Here is a 17,727-nt window from a genome sequence, read left to right as displayed (position 1 = left end):
GGTCTGCAATGGATTACCTAGGATGCAGCTGGCACCTGGGACACCTGGCTAGGGCCTGTCCATAGAAAAGCTACCCCTATGCCCATTTAGACCTAGATGAAGGTTGCAGGGACCTAGCTGCTCACCAAGAGATTGACTCTTACCTGAGTGTCTGGAGCCTCAGTGCTGCAAGTTCTTGGCCTACACCATGGGGGCGTTGCTCACACCCAGGGTCCAGGGCTTTCAGTGGAGTCTCCATAGCTCTAACACTGATTCCTCCTGGTTTGGTGCACCAAGGACCACCTCCCACAAAGTGGGCAGACATGGAAAGTTACCAGATCCAAAAGGTAAAAACTGCAAGGCATTGCCAGCTCAATGAGGACAGAGAGTCCTCTCTCTATTATGATTTGGATTTGAAGGGAAGATGTCATAGGTACTAAACATTGCAGCATGGCCAGCGTGTGCTGCCCAGGACCTGCAGTGCCGTGGTCAGGTGGAAGTTATTTTACTTCAATAGAGGACAGTGTTCTCTTCTGGCCTTTTCCTCAGTGGCTAGATCTGTATCTCTCTCTCTCTCTTTCTCCCCTCTGCCCTCCTGTTCCCTGGTCCCCTTTGTTTTCTCTCTCTGTTCCCACCCTGCTGCCCCCTTCCACCTGCTTTCTCTTCTTCAGCTTTCATCGTTCATCCCCCTCTGCCCACCCATATGCCCCAGGCTAAGGCCCCTGCACTGTCCTGGGTGTGGAGATGTGTATGATTTTAGGCGGTGCCCTCTAGACGTGTCCATGATGGGGAAACATGGCTCAGCTGCCAGTATCATGGTTTAAAAGAGTGGCCCTTTTGAAGGCTTTTTACATCTCCCATTCTAGGATCCCCTAGGACTTAAAATGTATGGGCCACAGTGGAATTCTTGGTTCCCCAGGACCCTGCGGTGGACGCCTTCTTTCACTGAGCATTCATAGGGTGGCTATTAGGTGCCAGGCCCTGCTCTGGGCTAGGGTCCCCATTGTGAGCAATCTTCAGTTCACTGCTGCATGGAACCTACCTCTGCAGGCATCAAGGTGGGGCTGTGAACCACGTCTACCAGTGCTGAACATCAAGGACAATGACGGCTGAGAACAGCCTGCTGGATTTGGCTATAAGGTAGGTAAGGACTTGTTTGATTCTGGGGAAAGCCATTTTAGCAATGGGAGGAGAAAGCATTGCTACAGGGAGCGGAGGATGCTTAGTAGTGAGGAAATGAGGAGAACGGTGAGCTAGCATTTATGAAGCAACCTTCGCTTCCTACATGATATTTATACTTTCCCCAACTTTCACATTTGTGTTTCTTCCCTTGCCAGAAGATAGTCTCTTTATGGACTGGACTTGCAACGTTCCTGAGTCATTGTCTTTGTTTGCATTCCTACCAGAATCCCTAGTGACTCTGCAGATCATGTTTAATGATAATGCTGACAGTAAGTCATGTGAGGGTAAAATATGAATCTGCTAACAGAAATGTTTCTCTCGGTGGAGAGAGGTGGGGCCGGGAACTAGGACTACTGCAGCTTCTCTCCACCCTCACTGTCTAACCTTACAGGCAGCTCAAATCACTCAGAATCCAGTTTGCAGCCAGTGCAGACTTGCCTTTCCCTCCCAGTCTTCTTTCTTGGTGGTGACTGGGAGAGATTTAGGAGATTAGGGAGGACCAAGAAACAAAGCATGAATTATCACGGTTGCTGCACAGGTGTGGTCCTCTCAGTCTCTCTGCCTGAATTCCCAACACATCCCTCACCAGGTTGCTGGATGGTACAATAGGGTCATTGTAAGGTGGGTGGGTGCAGTGAGTCACCGAGGTCTTCCTGAGGTGCAGTGGGGCAGGGAGAGATCCTCTTCCCTATCGCTGGAGCTGGGCCAGACACTGGTGGTGGAATGCCCAGCTTCGGGGTCCATTTGCATGGCTGTATATTTCAATTATAGAGTCTCTACTAGGTTCTTTCTTTTTTTCATATACTTTTGTTCTTGTTTTATGCATTCGATCTATTGCTTTATTTATTTGACCATTTTAAACACACTTATGCTGACATCCTTCCAGATTGCTCTCCCTTTTGTTACCTGGTGCGAAATCTTTAGTCTGTTGTATGTACTTGTCATCCCTCGTGTGCCTGTGAGCCTATTCTAAGTGTATTTATCTCCTGTGGACATCCTCCAAATGTCTGGAGGTGTCTCCACAAGGTGGCTTTGCATTTGTCTAGGGTTTTATGGCCCTTACAACTCTGGGGTAGTTTTTGGTTAATTTCTTTAATAGTGTGTATTTGTACCCCATGCTTTCTGGGAACACAGGTGCAGTGCTCTGATTTCTCTCAGATGACTTTGTCTCGCTCCAGGGCTCATTCTGTGTCTTGAGAGGTGGTGGACTGAGCTTTCCAGTCTCCATCAGTGACAGGGCAGCTCTTTAGCAGCTCTCTCCTTTCACTAGGAGTTCAGTTCTAATTCTCCACCACGGCCTGGGCCACGTGGCCTCCACTCTGGGGCACTGTGACAGCTATCAGTTCCCTTTGTGCTTCTGGCATGTGAATAATTCTCTTTCTGCCTTTTGATTGACCAAGTATTTTAACTTTTTGAGGGGAAGGGGAAGATTCTATGTTATCCAGCATTATTTGTGGTAGGAAAGGGGCTTTCTATAGCTGCTCCATACTAAATCTTGGCAGAAGTCCTACCACCGTGGCCCAAATCGCCATCAAAAGAGATAGATATTTGCTTGATTTTTTTCTTCTTGTTTTTCTTCATTAAAATAATGTACGTTGGATTTGGCTATGATTTTTTGGACATGACACCAGAGGCACAGGCAATGTAAGAAAAAACATGTAAATTGGACTTCATCAAAACTAAAAACTTTTGTGCATCAAAGGACACTATGAATAGAGTGAAAAGGCAACCTACAGAATGGTAGAAAATATTTGCAATCACATATCTAATAAGGGCTTAATACCCAGAATATAAAAAGAACTCCTACAACTCAACAAAAAACAGACAACCCAATACAAAATGGGCAAAAGACTCAAATAGACATTTTTCCAAAGAAGATATACAAATGGCCAATAAGCACATTGAAAAATGCTTAACATCACCAATCATTAGGGAAATGTGAAAGGAAACCAAAATGAGATACTATTTCACATTCATTAGGATGGCTATTATTTAAAAAAGCAGAAAAATAGCAAGTGTTAGCGCGTATGTGGAGACTCTGGAAACCTTATAAGCATTGCTGGTGGGAATATAAAGTGGTGCTGCCACTGTGGAAAGATGTACGGTGGTTCCTCAAAAACTAAAAATAGAATTACCATGTGATCCAGCAATTCTATTTCTGGGTTGTATGACCAGAGACTTAAACCATGAATTGTACACCTGCGTTCATCATAGCACTATGCACAATAACAAAAGGTGGAAGCAACCCAAGTATCCATCAATAGATGAATGAATAAGCAAAATGTGGCACACGCATGCGTGCACGCACACATACACACACGCAAATACATATGTGCAATGGACTATTATTCAGCCCTGAAATGGAAGGAAATTTTGACATATGCTACAACATAAATGAATCTTGAAGACACTATGCTAAGTGAAATAAGCCAGACACAAAAAGACAAATACTGTATAATTCCACTGACAGAAGGTACCTAGAGTAGTCAGATGAACAGAGATAGACAGCAGAATGATGGTGACCAGGAGGTCAGGGAGGGGAGAAAGGGGAGTTATTGTTTAATGGATGTGGACTTTCAGTCTGGGAAGATGGGAATGTCATAGAAGTATTGGTGGTGATGTTTGTACAATGTGAATACACTTAATGCCACTAAAATGTACACTTAAAAATGGTAACAATGTTAAATTTTTATGTTCTGTATATTTAACCATAATAAGAAAATTTAAAACTTTCAATAACTTAAGAAAATACACCAAAAAAAAAAGTCTCCTTGAATTAGTGTTGGCACTTTACTCTCTGGTGGCGGGAGTAACCATGTGGTAGAAGAATACCAATCTCAGTTTTCTGCAGTGTGCTGGATATTCTGTTTGCTCCTCCAGCTCCACTTTTGGTGCTTCTCTGCCCAGCTCAGCCTTCCAGTTGGGTGGGCCAACAGGAGGCATTTGCAGGCGATCAGAAGGTGGGAAGAGAAAGAAATCACTATTTATTCCCCTGGGTCTCTCCTGCCAGGCTGTGGTTTGACAGTGGTTGTATTTCTACATCTAAGGCCACAGCATCTGTGAGTGGCCCCTCTTCCTGGGCGATGGCTCTTGAATTCCAGTGACTTCTCCCTTGCCAGTCAGGCTGAGGTGGGAACAGCATCCTAACTTTGCTAGTCCTGGTGCTTTGCCATCTCTTGTTGTTTATCTTATCTCTACCCTTGGCCGTCTCTTGTTATCTATCTTATCTCTTACATCTTTGTAAACAGTGCACTCATTAAATTCTCTTCAGTGACCCCTCTGAGTATGCATGTGTTTCCTGTGGGAACCCAGACCGATACACACAGCATGTCCCACATCTGGTATAGCATTCTCTTATCACTTATTCATGTATCATATATTTTTTTCACTCAACAAATTTGTTTTTGCTACCATATACTGGATACCACATTAAGTACTAGCAATACAAAGATGCCTTAAATTAGGTCTCTGTTCTTGAACTCAAAGTCAAGACAGAAAAGACAGACAAGCAAAAACACTGTAAGTAGAGTGGCAAGTGCTATGATAGAGGCAAGAATGGAGTGTTCTGGAGCATAGAATAAGAGCATTAAAATCAGCTTTGGATAGGGGTCTTAGGAAAGGCCTTCTTGGGGAGATGATAGTTACACTGCTCTACAGGACAAGTAGAAACAGGTGGAAAGGGGACCAAGGGCTTTCAGGGCAGCAAGAAGAGCATGTGTCAAAGCACAGAGGCACATCACTGTGACATCAGTTCTAGCCTTGGTTGGCAAGGTGGGCAGGGAGCAGACCACAAAGGCTCTTGAGGGCTCTAGGGGATCCTGTATATTTAGAAGATCCAATGCCTGGTTTTACACATGGGAGCAATACCAGAACATTTGCCTTTAAAAACTTTCTTTGATCACAGAGTGGAGAAAGGAGTGGAAGAGGCTGAACTGGACAGGGAGAAGCTTAAGATAGTTTATTGCAAAATGGTAGAGGTCCTCTTTTCTAAAGGGTAGGGACCTGTAGTTGGTTTGGTTAAGTTAAAAAAATTGGTGAAAATGGATATTTATAAAAAGGATATTTAAAATATTTACTTTAACTTAAAACATGTATATTTATCAAAATTTTGCTATATTATCTTTCTTGCATAAATCACACTCACAGTAGATTTTAGTACACTTATTGCTACGGTTTGGATGTGTTCCTTAATTCGTTAGCAGCACAAGAAGGAAAAAATCAGTAGTCATTAAGTCTCCATATTATTCCTTTAGCAGGTGCACCCTGTATTAAAAAAAAAAAGTATCACTATCACCAAAAAACAGTGAGCTAGGGAAGAGACGGAAAAATATCAGGTACCCTACTGATCTGTTTGCTAGTTTACCAAGAAATTGGGCCATGCACGGTGGCTCATGCCTGTAATTTCAGCACTCTGGGAGGCCGAGGGGGGTGGATCACGAGGTCAAGAGTTTGAGACCAGCCTGGCCAACATGGTGAAACCCTGTCTCTACGAAGAATGCAAAAATTAGTTGGGCATGGTGGCACATGCCTGTAATCCCAGCTACTCGGGAGGCTGAGGCAGGAGAATCGCTTGAACCCGGGAGGCAGAGGTTGCAGTGAGCTGAGATCACACCACTGCACTCCAGCCTAGGTGACAGAGCAAGACTCCATCTCGGAAAAAAAAAAAAAAAGAAATCACTGGCCATGGCTTTAAGATACCAGGCTAAAAGGGAACTAACCAGAAATCCTTTACTTGGGCCCTCAAGATTTGATAAGGAAGATCTAATTGGTATTAAGCTTCTAATTCAAGATTCAGATCAACAAACCCGTATGGAGTACCTCCTATAAGCAAAGTGAGTGGTAGAGAGAGACACCAGCAGGAAGGGTTGGTTTGGGGAGGAGATAATGAGCCCAGTGAGGGCACATTGTGTTGGTCCTGTTAGTAATGCCCAGTGGGCATTCACAGTTTGAGTTTGGAGAGAAGATCTAGCTTGAGAAGCAGAGGGAGAGAGAGAGAGAAAGAGAGAGATGAGGGCCTGGGAATGTGCCCACATTAGAGAGATGAGGTAGTGTGATGGTTAATATTAGGTGTCAACTTGATTGGATTGAAGGATGCCTAGATAGCTGGTAAAGTATTGCTTCCGGGTGTTATCATGAGGGTGTTGCCAGAGGACATTCACATTTGAGTCAGTCGCCTGGGAGAGGAAGACCCACCCTCAATGTGGGTTGGCATCATCCAATCGGCTGCCAGCATGGCTAGAACAAAGCAGGACGAAGAAACTGGCTTGCTGAGTCTTCTGGCTTTCATCTTTTTCCCATGCTAGATGCTTCCTTCCTTTCCTCCTGGCCTTGGACATCAGACTCTTTTCTCTCATGCCTCACATCCAACCAAATCCCCAAGCCCATGTGATGCTTCACCCAAATATCCTTTGAATCCATCCCCAGCCACCCACTCTCCTGGCCACCACCACCTCTGATCTGGATACTGCAGCAGCTTCCTAATGCTCATACTCGTTTTGCTTTGCCCTGGCACAGTGTCTGGAACATTACAGAGACTCAAATATCCATTGCATGATGCAATGGTCAGGAAGGATGAACAAAGGCTGCTGGGCCAGTGACTAGTAGGGGAAAAGTTTCAGTAGAATGCTGAGGGCAAGTGTTAGAACTCAAGGGATTCAGGACTGAGTGGTAATAAAGGAAATAGAAGCCTTTGGTGTAGACACATACAAAAGCGCAGTAATTTTGACCAAAGGGAAATATTTAAGGCAGCAAATCGAGGGTGTGGAAGTGTTGAGGAGTCTTTTGTTTTATTTTTTTGGTTGCAGAGAGCAGATAATCCTTTAAGGAAGAGTATACATTTAAGATGATTTAAAATGTAAAGGAATATAACATTCATTACAGGAATTGTTAGGGGATCATCGGGAATGTATTTTAAGAATGACAAGTGTGTGTTAGCTATCTATTATTGTGTAACAAATTACCACAAACTTAATTACTCAACACAATTTCGCTGTCTCACAGTTTCTGTGGGTCAAGGGTCTGGGCATGCCTTAACTGGGCTTACAGCCCAGGGTATCCTAGAAAGCTGCAGTCAAGGTGTTGTCCAGGGCTGGGTCTCACCTGAGGCTCAACTGGGAAAGAATCACTCCCAAACTCACATGGTTGTTGGCAGGATTCAGTTCCTTGAGGGCTATTAGCCTGGGAACATTAGCTTCTAATTGGCTGTTGCTCAGGGGCATCCTCAGTTCTTTGCCATGTCAGCCTCTCCAGACTTGCTTCATTAAAACGTACAAGCTGAGAAGGGAATAGAGACCCTGCTGGCAAGATGGAAGACAGTCCTATGTAACCACATTGTGGAAGTGACATACCATCACTTTTGCTGTATTCTAATGGTTAGAAGCGTGTCATAGGTCCTGCTCACACTCAGGGGGAGGAGATTGCACAAGAATGTAAATATGAGAATGGGGGATTATTGGGGGTTATCTTAGCATTCGCTCACCACAAGCTGTATTGCAAGAATTTAAGAGTAAAGATAGCTCTTAGAATAGGAACATTGACATAATGGGAACCGGAAGAAATGTACAAAGATACCTTTCCACCCCTACATCCTACCTTCTTCTTTCTCATCACTTCACAACCTTTTCAAAGGAGTAGACTACCTTGTACTGCCTTTACTTCCTAATCTGCCCTTTAAAACACCCTCCCCCCAAACGATTTTGATGCAGGTGGATTAGAGACCATGTTTTGGGAAGTTCTTCTCTGCTCATTTTCCCTGGGTAACCTCCAAACTCATGACTTTGGTCTATGTGCAGATGACATACTATTCTGTATCTCCAGCTCGGCTCTCTCTTTCTCAAATTCCCAGCTCATCTGTTTAACCTAATATCCCATAGCTAGGATTTTTATTGTTTCAAGTGATAGAAAATTCAATTTAAATTATTTTAAGCAAAAGCAGGGACATATTGACTCATATAGCTGCACAGTCAAGGCACAGCTTTAGCTTTAGCACAGCTTAAGAATTACAACTGTGTGTTAGCTATCTGTTATTGTGTAACAAATTACCACAAACTTAATTACTCAACACAATTTCACTGTCTCACAGTTTCTGTGGGTCAAGGGTCTTAGCGTAGCACTAGGAATTGGCATCTTTTTAACATTTTCTTGGCTCTGTTTCTCCAATGTTGGCTCCACTCTCAGATCCCTTCCCTGTTGTCTTGAGATGGCTATTGGCATGTCTAAGGCTACAAACTCTCAGATTACAATCCACCGAGAAGGAGGAATAAGCAATTGCCTTTATCCCAGAATTTTCAGCAAAGGTACTGGGATTCCCTTTATTTTGACCAGCTTAGATCACAAGACCACCCTCGGCCAATTGCTGTGTCCAAAGGAATGCAGGGCACTCATTAGTTTCGGCAGAGGTGTGTCCTTGACTCTTAGAACTGGGGAAGAACCCTACCCAAACTAAGAACACCAAGAGATGGGGAGTGCAGAGCAGGGCTTGATTCAGGAAGAAGGGGAGATGGATGCTGCAAAAACAAGGAGCAGGCACACACAAGGAACACATCTCAAATATAACATGGTTTGTTTATTTATCTATTTATTTATTTATTTGAGACAGTCTCATTGTGATGCCCAGGCTGGAGTGCAGTGGCACGATCTTGGCTCACTGCAACCTCCGCCTCCCGGGTTCAAGTGATTCTCCTGCCTCAGCCTCCCAAGTAGCTGGGATTACCAGCGTGAGCCACCGTGCCCGGTCTGTTTTTCTTGTAAGGTATAATTTAATTATCCCATAAACCAATAAAATATGGGTGTGAAGAGATAGTTTTTATCTTTATGAAAGTCAAATTGAATTCTTTTCGAAGACTTGATGATTCAAATGTGCTGAATTGCAGTTGCTGCAGGTATAGCTGAGACAACTGTAAACGGCTGAGGCAGTGGCTCACCCTAAGGTGCTGGCCTTCATTTTGGAATGTCAGAGCCAAAAATGACCTCAGATGTGGTCTAATCCATTTCACTAAATTTATGAAGGAATAAACCATCATCTAGAGAAATTTTTGCCAATTAGTTAAAACTCATATAAATGGGTAAGGAATCAGAGGTTTTCTGGAAACACATCACTTTTTCCCTGTGCTTCTTAGGAATAATTGCACATTGCAGAAACCTGCCCCTCTTTCTCTCTCCTCTAATCTGTCATCTTTAACCCTGGGTCAGTCTTCTCACCTTCTTTCTAGGCTCTCTTTCCCTGCTGCTTTATCAGAAGGTTTAGAAAATTAAAACTAGTGTTAACATTAGCTTAAGCCAAACATGAAGACCTTGGCAACACGAGCCTCCTTTCTATTCCACAAACATCCCAGATGCTTCTCATCTTTGGAGGACCTCTGCCCTTCCCGTTCCTTCTCTTTAAATGCCTTCTCCTTCATTTCAAACGTTTGCTCTTTCTAGTTCTTCATATCTCAGCACAAATGGCATGTCCTCAGAATAGTGCCCTCTCATAGTCCCCATGAATCTGTAACATAACTGTAATCTGCCCTTCCTAGGATTTATTATACTCTGATAGACCTTTGTTTATTTAGTCACTGTTCTCTCCCACTAGAAGTTATACTCAGTGAAGGCAGGACCTTGTCTGTCTTGCTGGTTGTATTCTCAGGATCTGTGACAGTGCCAACAGGGGTAGCAGTGAGTAAACAATGACAATAAGTGACAACTCTCCATCAGTCAACAATTTAGAGATGAATCTGGCTGTACTATTAGTCATGATTATGTGTACACCCAAGATGCATTTTTCTTATTTACTATGCAGCTTCTATCAATCTAATTTATACTCCTCCCACTTTCCACCCTCCCATGCACAAATTCACCAACTCTCCAGTTCGTGTTTTAAAAAAGTGACATTGTTTTATTACTATTGGCAGGTGGGGCCTGCATGAGGTGGTTGGTATGCTGGGCTCAGGGGATGTGTGGGCTATGGAGATGATGACAGAAAGGCTGGAAGGAAAGGGGATGGGTTTGAAGGCCAGGCCCAAGGGGTCCTCAGATCCGCTTCTGGGAAGGGACAGCCTTGAGGAAGGAGTCATGGCAAGCCATAGCTAGGCCACCAATCAGATTAAGAAATTCTGAGAAATCTAGCTGTCCATCACTGTTGGTATCCAGTCTCTTCATCATGCGGTCAAGGACACCGGGGTCCTTCTGGTTCTGCAGAGATAATAATAATTATACCTTTATATTGCATCTTCTAAGGTGCTTTCAAATATGCTGCCACATTTTATTCTCACAGGAGTATAAGATACAGGATAGGGATTATTAATATTCCCATTTTCCAGATGCAGAAACAGATTAAAAGAGGTGAAGTGACCTGCCTAAGGGGCAGACCTGGGGCTTAGACCAAAGGTTTTCCCACTCCTTGTCCAGGGCTCTTTCTATGACATTAGGGGCTATTCAGTTTTGTAAAGCCAGCGGAACACTTCTTTCAAGTGTTGCATGCAACTCCAATAGATAAACTGTATAAAAGTGCAACGGGTCCAGGTGGAAAAAGGCCGCGGGCCCTGCCTAATCACTCTCATCCTCCACTTGCCCAAGCTGCCAATGCAGATACACACTTAGAGCCACTGGTTACATATGGCTATTTACATTTACATTTAAATTAACTAATTTAGAAAGTCAGTCTGTTAGTCACACTAGTCACATTTCAAGTGCTCAGTGGGCACATGTGGCTGGTGGCTACCATATTGGATAGAGCAGATATAGAATGTATTTCCACCACTGCAGAAAGTTCTATTGGACAGGGCTGCCCTAGAACCTTTGGGGTGGAAGAATAAAATTTGAAAACGATTCCATGATGTCATATACCATTTCATATATCTCTCTTCCCAAATGGAAAAATTCCTGGCTTGGAGTGAGTTAAAACGAAGCAAGAGCGTGGGACGTCAGTTGCTGGTCCTTCATTCCTGGCCATTCTGTCAGGGTCTTGTTTCATGTTGTGGGTATTTTGGGGAAGTGGGGGAGACAGGGACCAGTACCTTTGTGAAGGCAGCCAGTTCTGTATTCATGAAGCTTAGGAACTCCGTCTTGGAGAGAGTGTAGTTATAACCATCCTTTCCAGCATACTTCTGGAAAACAGCAATCAGGGACTCGATGCACCGCTCAGTTTCTGTAGGGCTGGAGACTTTCGCCTTTGGAGAAAAAAAATGCAGGGCTCAGACAAGGGAAGATGGCAAGGGCTGGATACTGGAGAAAACTCCACGGAATCTTATTTCAGGTCAAAGCAGTTTCCTAAAAGAGTGAGTCATTTTTTCAGGGGGCTGAGGGGTTCAAGACAACCACAAAAAGTCACACTCTGTGACGTTCCGTCCTACCCCTCTCCACATGTTTATTCCAGGTGAAATATATGGAGGGTAAATGTGGGGCATTGTGGGCATGTTTACAAGCAGTAGACTGCCTAGATGAGAGTGAGGGTGACAAGGTTTACTCATACTTTTAGAATGTGTGGATAAATACATGTGTAACTCTATATCCACAAATCCATATGCACACCAAGCACTGTCTATAGGTTAATAATTTCCAATTTTCCAAGAGTGTATGGAGGCTTTTGTGATTAATGAAATGTCAATTCTTTTTAAAGCAACACCAAATACCTGGGACTCACACATTTCCTTAGAGAAAACTAAAAGCATAGCTATCATTGTGTATGCAGTGGGAGAGAGAACTTTTTAGACGTTTGAAAATGGCTTTCATATTTAAGAGTTAGGAATCATTAATCTTAGACGCGAGGAAACGGACAGGAGAAGGGAATGGATATGGCAGAGCCAGCCCTGGAATCTGGGCCTCCCAGTCCCGTTCTGCAGTCCTTAGCCTTGCAGGCTTCCACTTCCTGGTGAGAAATAGTGACAGAGAAGGTGGAGCTTCTCTGGAGGTCACTCCAAACCAGGAAGCTCTCAGGTTGTTGCTTACACAGCATCTACAATGTAAGAGATTTAAATCTTGTACTGGGCTCATCTTTCCTCACAGCAGAATTTTTCAAGGAAATCTATAGGGCCCAGTCATCCGGTCATACCAGCAGGGACTTAGGGTCCCAAAAGTGAGGAGCTGTTGGGCTCCCTCTGGTGGATAGAAGCCGCAATTACAGACCTCCTGGGAAACTGGCCTGACCACACCCTTCCTCTGAGACTTCACCTCCCAGCATTAACAATGATTTATGTTTGGATGGTGACATTTGCAACTTAGCATTTAGCCTTTCGTTTGTTCTTAGGATGGACTTCCTGGAACTCAGAGCTAGACGCTTTCTCACTCCGTAATTAACACGTGCTAAGAACTGATCTGAGCCCTTAGCTACACAGCTGCAGATTGGTCCCTCCTTCCTGTACAGCCTTTACGCTACAGAGATCCTAGCTGAGATCCTGCCTCCCATTGCATCTTACAGCATTAGAACCCCTGAACCCTAACAGTGGTGGACTTTTACCCAAGAATCACATGGTTGGAGGATGACTATTTTTGTTTTGCCCTAAACTGAACTTTTCCTTAAGAAAAAAGAAAAGTGTTGGTAGGTTCAGGGGCCTTTAGGGGAGAAACAAAATACCACAGCCTAGAAACAGATGTGTTTGTTCTGTTACAACATGCCCTTTATATCAGGCCTAAAATCTCCCTGTCTTAGTGAGGTATCAGATGACAGGAAGGAGGCTGGCTGGCAGGCCACACCAGGATGAGGAGCGTGGGCTTTGTCACCTTTCTCTGGAACTACAGATTCTCCCCCTGCCCCTTTTCCTTCCAGAATGCAGACAGTTTTGCCTTTCCAGTTTCACAGTGCCTTTCTGTTACACATTTTTCTCTCAACATCAGTCTTGATGTAATTTAGAGATTATCTTCTTTTGAAAACTGTTGCTGTTGCTATCAGCCACAAGAAAATTAAAACCTCTTTGCATTTCCTCCCAGAGGTAATTCTCCAAAGTGAAAGAAGGAGACACAATTATCAAATTACTAAAATGGAATGGCATAATCTGTAGAGCTCCAGGGCACTTTGGAGATGGGTCCTGAGGACGCCCAGAGACGGAAAAGCTCTGCCCAGGGTGGAGCCGTGGCTGAAGGAGAGGAGAAACGGTTCTCTCCACACCTCATGGCACTCTTGGAGTTTTATTTGGTGGGGATGGCGATAGCAAGGAGCAAACATTATGATAAACGATACTGTGAAATAATTTTTAAAATGCATGCTGAGCGCTCAACATTTGAGGAAAGAATAAAAAAATACAATGAAAAGGAAGTAGCAATTTTAAAAACCTCAACTATTGTCTTCTCATTCTTAACCAACACCCTCCGGAGCTTTCTGTCCCTGCTGTAGCAGGACTGCAACCCCAGACAGTATGGAAGGGAATGGGCGTGGCTGTGTTCCAATACTTCATTTATAGACGCTGAAGTTTGATTTCCACATAATTTTCACATGTCAGAAAGTATTTTTCTTCTTTTGATTTCTTTCAACCGTTTACAAACGTAAATTTTATTCTTAGCTTGTGGGCAGAACAGAAAACCCGACTTGGCCCGCGGGCCAAAGTTTGCTGGCTCTCTTCACTAAGGAGAGGTAAAGAAAGAGATTTTGGAGGTGGAATTATGGAAAATATGAGTTCAACCGGGAGATGAAAGGAGATAAGAAGAGAAAAATAAGTTAAGGAGTGAGTCCCTAAAAAGATGGTGGGGTAAAAGGAAGAGGAAGGAGAGGGCTCAGCTGGGACCGGGTTCCTCCCACATTCTTGGCCGCAGTGCTGCCGGCGGCGACCGGCTCAAGTTTCAGTCCCGTTGGGTCTTGACCGTCTGCTGGCTGCTTACTGAAACTTTGATTTTCCCTGGGGCTAGACGACCAAGTTCTAAAATGTCCCTTCTCTGGTCTACAGAAATAACTAGTGACCCTTCGCAGCTTTCCAGCCCCCTGCCTTCAACTTGCTCCTAGGCGTCCCTGGACTCCCGGGAGAGCATGGGCGAGGGGCTGCAGGCACGGACTCGGGGCTGGTCCCCGCCCCCGCGCGGTGAGCTGCCAGCACTTCCTATTTCCCAGCCCCGGGCCTTGTCGGGACTGGGAAGGCTAAGGAACTTCCGCTGCTATCCTAGGCTGTCACCACAGGGATTTTAGGGCTTCTTCCTTCCATCCCTTCTTCCCTTAGTTCCTTCCCACGAGGCTGATTTTTCCTGCTGTTTCCTGCCACGTCCACACATAAGTCAAAGATAAAGTCGGCTGGGAAGTATGTGTGTGATTTTTAAAATTCTTTTTCTGTTCATGTACGAAGAAGAAGAAGAAAAGCGAGGCTTACCATGTTGGAGCTGAGCGAGGCGCGGGAGGCTGTGGCTGGGAACGGCGCTGAGAGCTCTGTGCGCGCGGCGTGGGGGTCTGGAACCTCTCCCCGACCCACGCCCTTCCCGGCCCAGCCTTGCCCAAGCCTTACTCAGACAGCCTCCGCGCCCGCCCCGCCCCGCCCCGCCCCTCCTCCCGGGCTGGGCCTGGGACGGCGGCCTGCGCTAACCACAGAACTGCGCTCTAAGAATCAAACCCACCGTCCTCTCGAGAGATTTAAGCAGTCTCACTCTCCCTCCTTTCCATCTTTTCTCTCCTCTTTCCCCCGGGCCCCCTCCACCCCGTCCTGTGAATCTTGAAGATTTTTGACTCTGTAGAATTACAAGTTTTGCACAGCAGTCTTCAGGAAGTCTGTCCATGTCCGTGGGTCTTTCATGAGCTCATTCTGGGCATTTAGGTTAGATAGGCAGAAAGGTCTCTTTTAAAAACAACAGTGGGCCAGGCGAGGTGGCTCAGGCCTGTAATCCCAGCACTTTGGGAGGCCGAGGTGGGCGGATCACGAGGTCAGGAGATCGAGACCATCCTGGCTAACACGGTGAAACCCTGTCTCTACTAAAAATACAAAAAATTAGCCGGGCGTGGTGGCAGGCGCCTGTACTCCCAGCTACTCGGGAGGCTGAGGCAAGAGAATGGCGTGAACCCGGGAGGCGGAGCTTGCAGTGAGCTGGGGCTTGCAGTGAGCCGAGATAGCGTTCCTGCACTCCAGCCTGGGCGGCGGAGCGAGACTCCGTCTCAACAAACAAACAACAAAAAACAAAAGCAAGAGTATTAGGAGAGTGTGGGTCAGAATTGTAGACAAGTTCCTAGGAGTTGGGGCTATTGCTCCACAGGGAAGATATTTAAGAAGATATTTAACAGTAAACAGTGGTGAGTATTGCCAAATCAATTGCCATGGGATTATTGTCAAGGGACGATTGCCACCCCTCTCTCTCAAACTTTTCTGTAAACTGAGGACAGCCACAAAGACAAAATCCAAAAACCAAACTACTGTACTTAAAAATTGATACGTGCTAGTAAGGCATTTATCTGTGTGCAGTTTGCAACTAAATTGGGAGTTGTATTAATAATCAAAAGCCCTGCGTTCCAGTCTTGTGTCTGTTACTTCATTGCAATACTTTTGACAAGACTTGTCACTCCTTTGAGCTTCCATTTCCTTATTTGTAATAGGTCTTGAGATAGGCCTTTCCTGTTTCATAAGATTGTTAGGACTGTCAAGTAAAGTGAGGGCTTAGGAAGGTCTCCAAAAACTGCAGAGTAGATGCGAATGAAAGATAATGGGCTGTAGGCATTGTCTGAACTGCTTCCCCGCACCTGCTCTCACAGGTGCCCTGAACACCTGAGACAAATCTCCATCTCAGTTCTCAGCTACTCCAGACCCACATTTTCAGTTACTTGTTTATAAATCCACTTGAGTCCCACCTGCACTTCAGACTCAACAATTCAAGAATAACTAATTTTCCCCAAACCTGTTTTTCTCTTCTTCTTTGCTAAGGGTACTATCACTCTACCATTTTCCCTGCTTGAGAGCATTGGAGCCACTGAGTCTAAATGCCTTTTGACTCACAATTTTTTTCAAGTGCCAGGTAATAGACTTCAAACCTTTGGTGGTGGTGGGTGTTACATGAACGGCTGCTGGGGTTCCTTAATACCTTAAAGTTATATGTAGATTTTCTACATAAGAGAAATTTTTCTAGTGAAGAATCCGTATCTTTCATCTGATTCTCAGAAACATTTATGATCCCAAAATATTAAGGAATCATTTGTCTAAATTACTCCATCACTCAATCATGGGGCCTTCCACACCACAGTTCTTTTCTTTTTTTTCTTTTTTGAGATGTTGTTTCGCTCTTGTTGCCCAGGTGGGTGGCTGGAGTGCAATGGTGTGATCTCAGCTCAATGCAACTTCTGCCTCCCGGGTTCAAGCAATTCTCCTGCCTCAGCCTCCTAAGTGGCTGGAATTACAGGTGTGTGCCACCACACCCTGCTAATTTTTTGTGTATTTTTAGTAGAGACAGGGTTTTATCATGTTGGTCATGCTGGTCTGGAACTCCTGACCTCGTGATCTGCCCGCCTCGGCCTCCCAAAGTGCTGGGATTACAGGCGAGAGCCACCACGCCCAGCCACTACAGTTCTTTTTAAGAGAAAATGCCTCACTTACAGCCTCTGCTCAAGGGGCAGCCCAGGTGGCCACGTTTTGCATGATTTGACACACTGTGATCCTGTTAGAGTGGATTGGGTTGAGGTTAGCTCTGGACACCAGCACTGCCCATCTATAGGATGGCCACTAGTAGATGTTTCATGACATAACACGGAAAGATGAACTAGGACCAAAAAGCTTCTTGTTCTTGGGAAGCTGAAATTAGAAGCACACAGAGAATTAGGCATTTAGAAGAGCCGAAGCTGAATATTTGCATAGACAGAACATGAAGTCATGGCAAATAAAAATTATGGAGAAGACATCATGAGTAAGTGGAAGCTATGAAATTTGGAAGAAATACACAGAGAGAAATATAAGCCAATTGCTAACTGTAAATTAAAGAAAAAGCTACTTGGGTGTTCCCTGAGTTGTGAAAACGGTGAACCACTGGGAGTGAAGAGCCTGCAGTCTGACTTCATTAGCGTTTTTGTTCTTCCTAAACCTAGTTGTTAGTTTTTCTTATTTTCTCTATGACATTTGTTCTTTCAATAACTCTTCAGCCCCATGAAGTAGCTTGAATGAAACCAAAGAAAAAAGCTAGGCCAGGTGCGATGGCTCATTGCTTGTAATCCCAGCACTTTGGGAGGCTGAGGCGGGAGGATCACGAGGTCAGGAGATCGAGACCATCCTGGCTAACAGGGTGAAAACCCGTCTCTACTAAAAAATACAAAAAATTAGCTGGGCATGGTGGTGGGCGCCTATAGTCCCAGCTAATCGGGAGGCTGAGGCAGCAGAATGGCGTGAACCCGGGAGGCAGAACTTGCAGTGAGCCGAGATGGCGCCACTGCACTCCAGCCTGGGCGACAGAGAGAGACTCCGTTTCAAAAAAAAAAAAGAAAAGAAAAATGCGAAACCAAGTAAGTATGACTTGTCCAGAGCCAGGTTGGGGGATCAGCCCCACCCAGTTAGGGCTGCCTGCCTGACAGCTGCTCCCCAGGGTCATGCTGAAAGGGATTCATTCTAGGTTACCAGTCAAAGGAGGGAGAGTTCAGGAAAGGTAGCAGGCAAGGTAGATTTGACAAAGTAGGCAAACAATGAATCGAACTGAAGGGCTGGAGCC

General features: G+C 44.9%; 1 protein-coding gene across 1 annotated transcript; it reads right to left on the bottom strand.

The window, feature by feature from the left end:
- Window positions 1–10,009: 10,009 nt before the first annotated feature.
- S100A11 (S100 calcium binding protein A11) lies at window positions 10,010–14,591 on the bottom strand. Its single transcript, XM_033195851.1, has 3 exons — window positions 14,430–14,591; window positions 11,157–11,309; window positions 10,010–10,332 (listed from the first exon to the last, which is right to left on the bottom strand). Exons 1-3 carry the CDS (start codon window positions 14,430–14,432, stop codon window positions 10,171–10,173), a joined length of 318 nt encoding a protein of 105 aa, XP_033051742.1. The 5' UTR covers window positions 14,433–14,591; the 3' UTR covers window positions 10,010–10,170.
- Window positions 14,592–17,727: the final 3,136 nt, after the last annotated feature.

The sequence above is a fragment of the Trachypithecus francoisi genome, unplaced genomic scaffold (assembly GCF_009764315.1).
Source record: "Trachypithecus francoisi isolate TF-2019V2 unplaced genomic scaffold, Tfra_2.0 Lachesis_group5, whole genome shotgun sequence".
NCBI classification, from domain to species: Eukaryota; Metazoa; Chordata; class Mammalia; order Primates; family Cercopithecidae; genus Trachypithecus; species Trachypithecus francoisi.
Note: the sequence above shows the minus strand (reverse complement) of the source record. Positions and strands in the feature narration are given on the sequence as shown.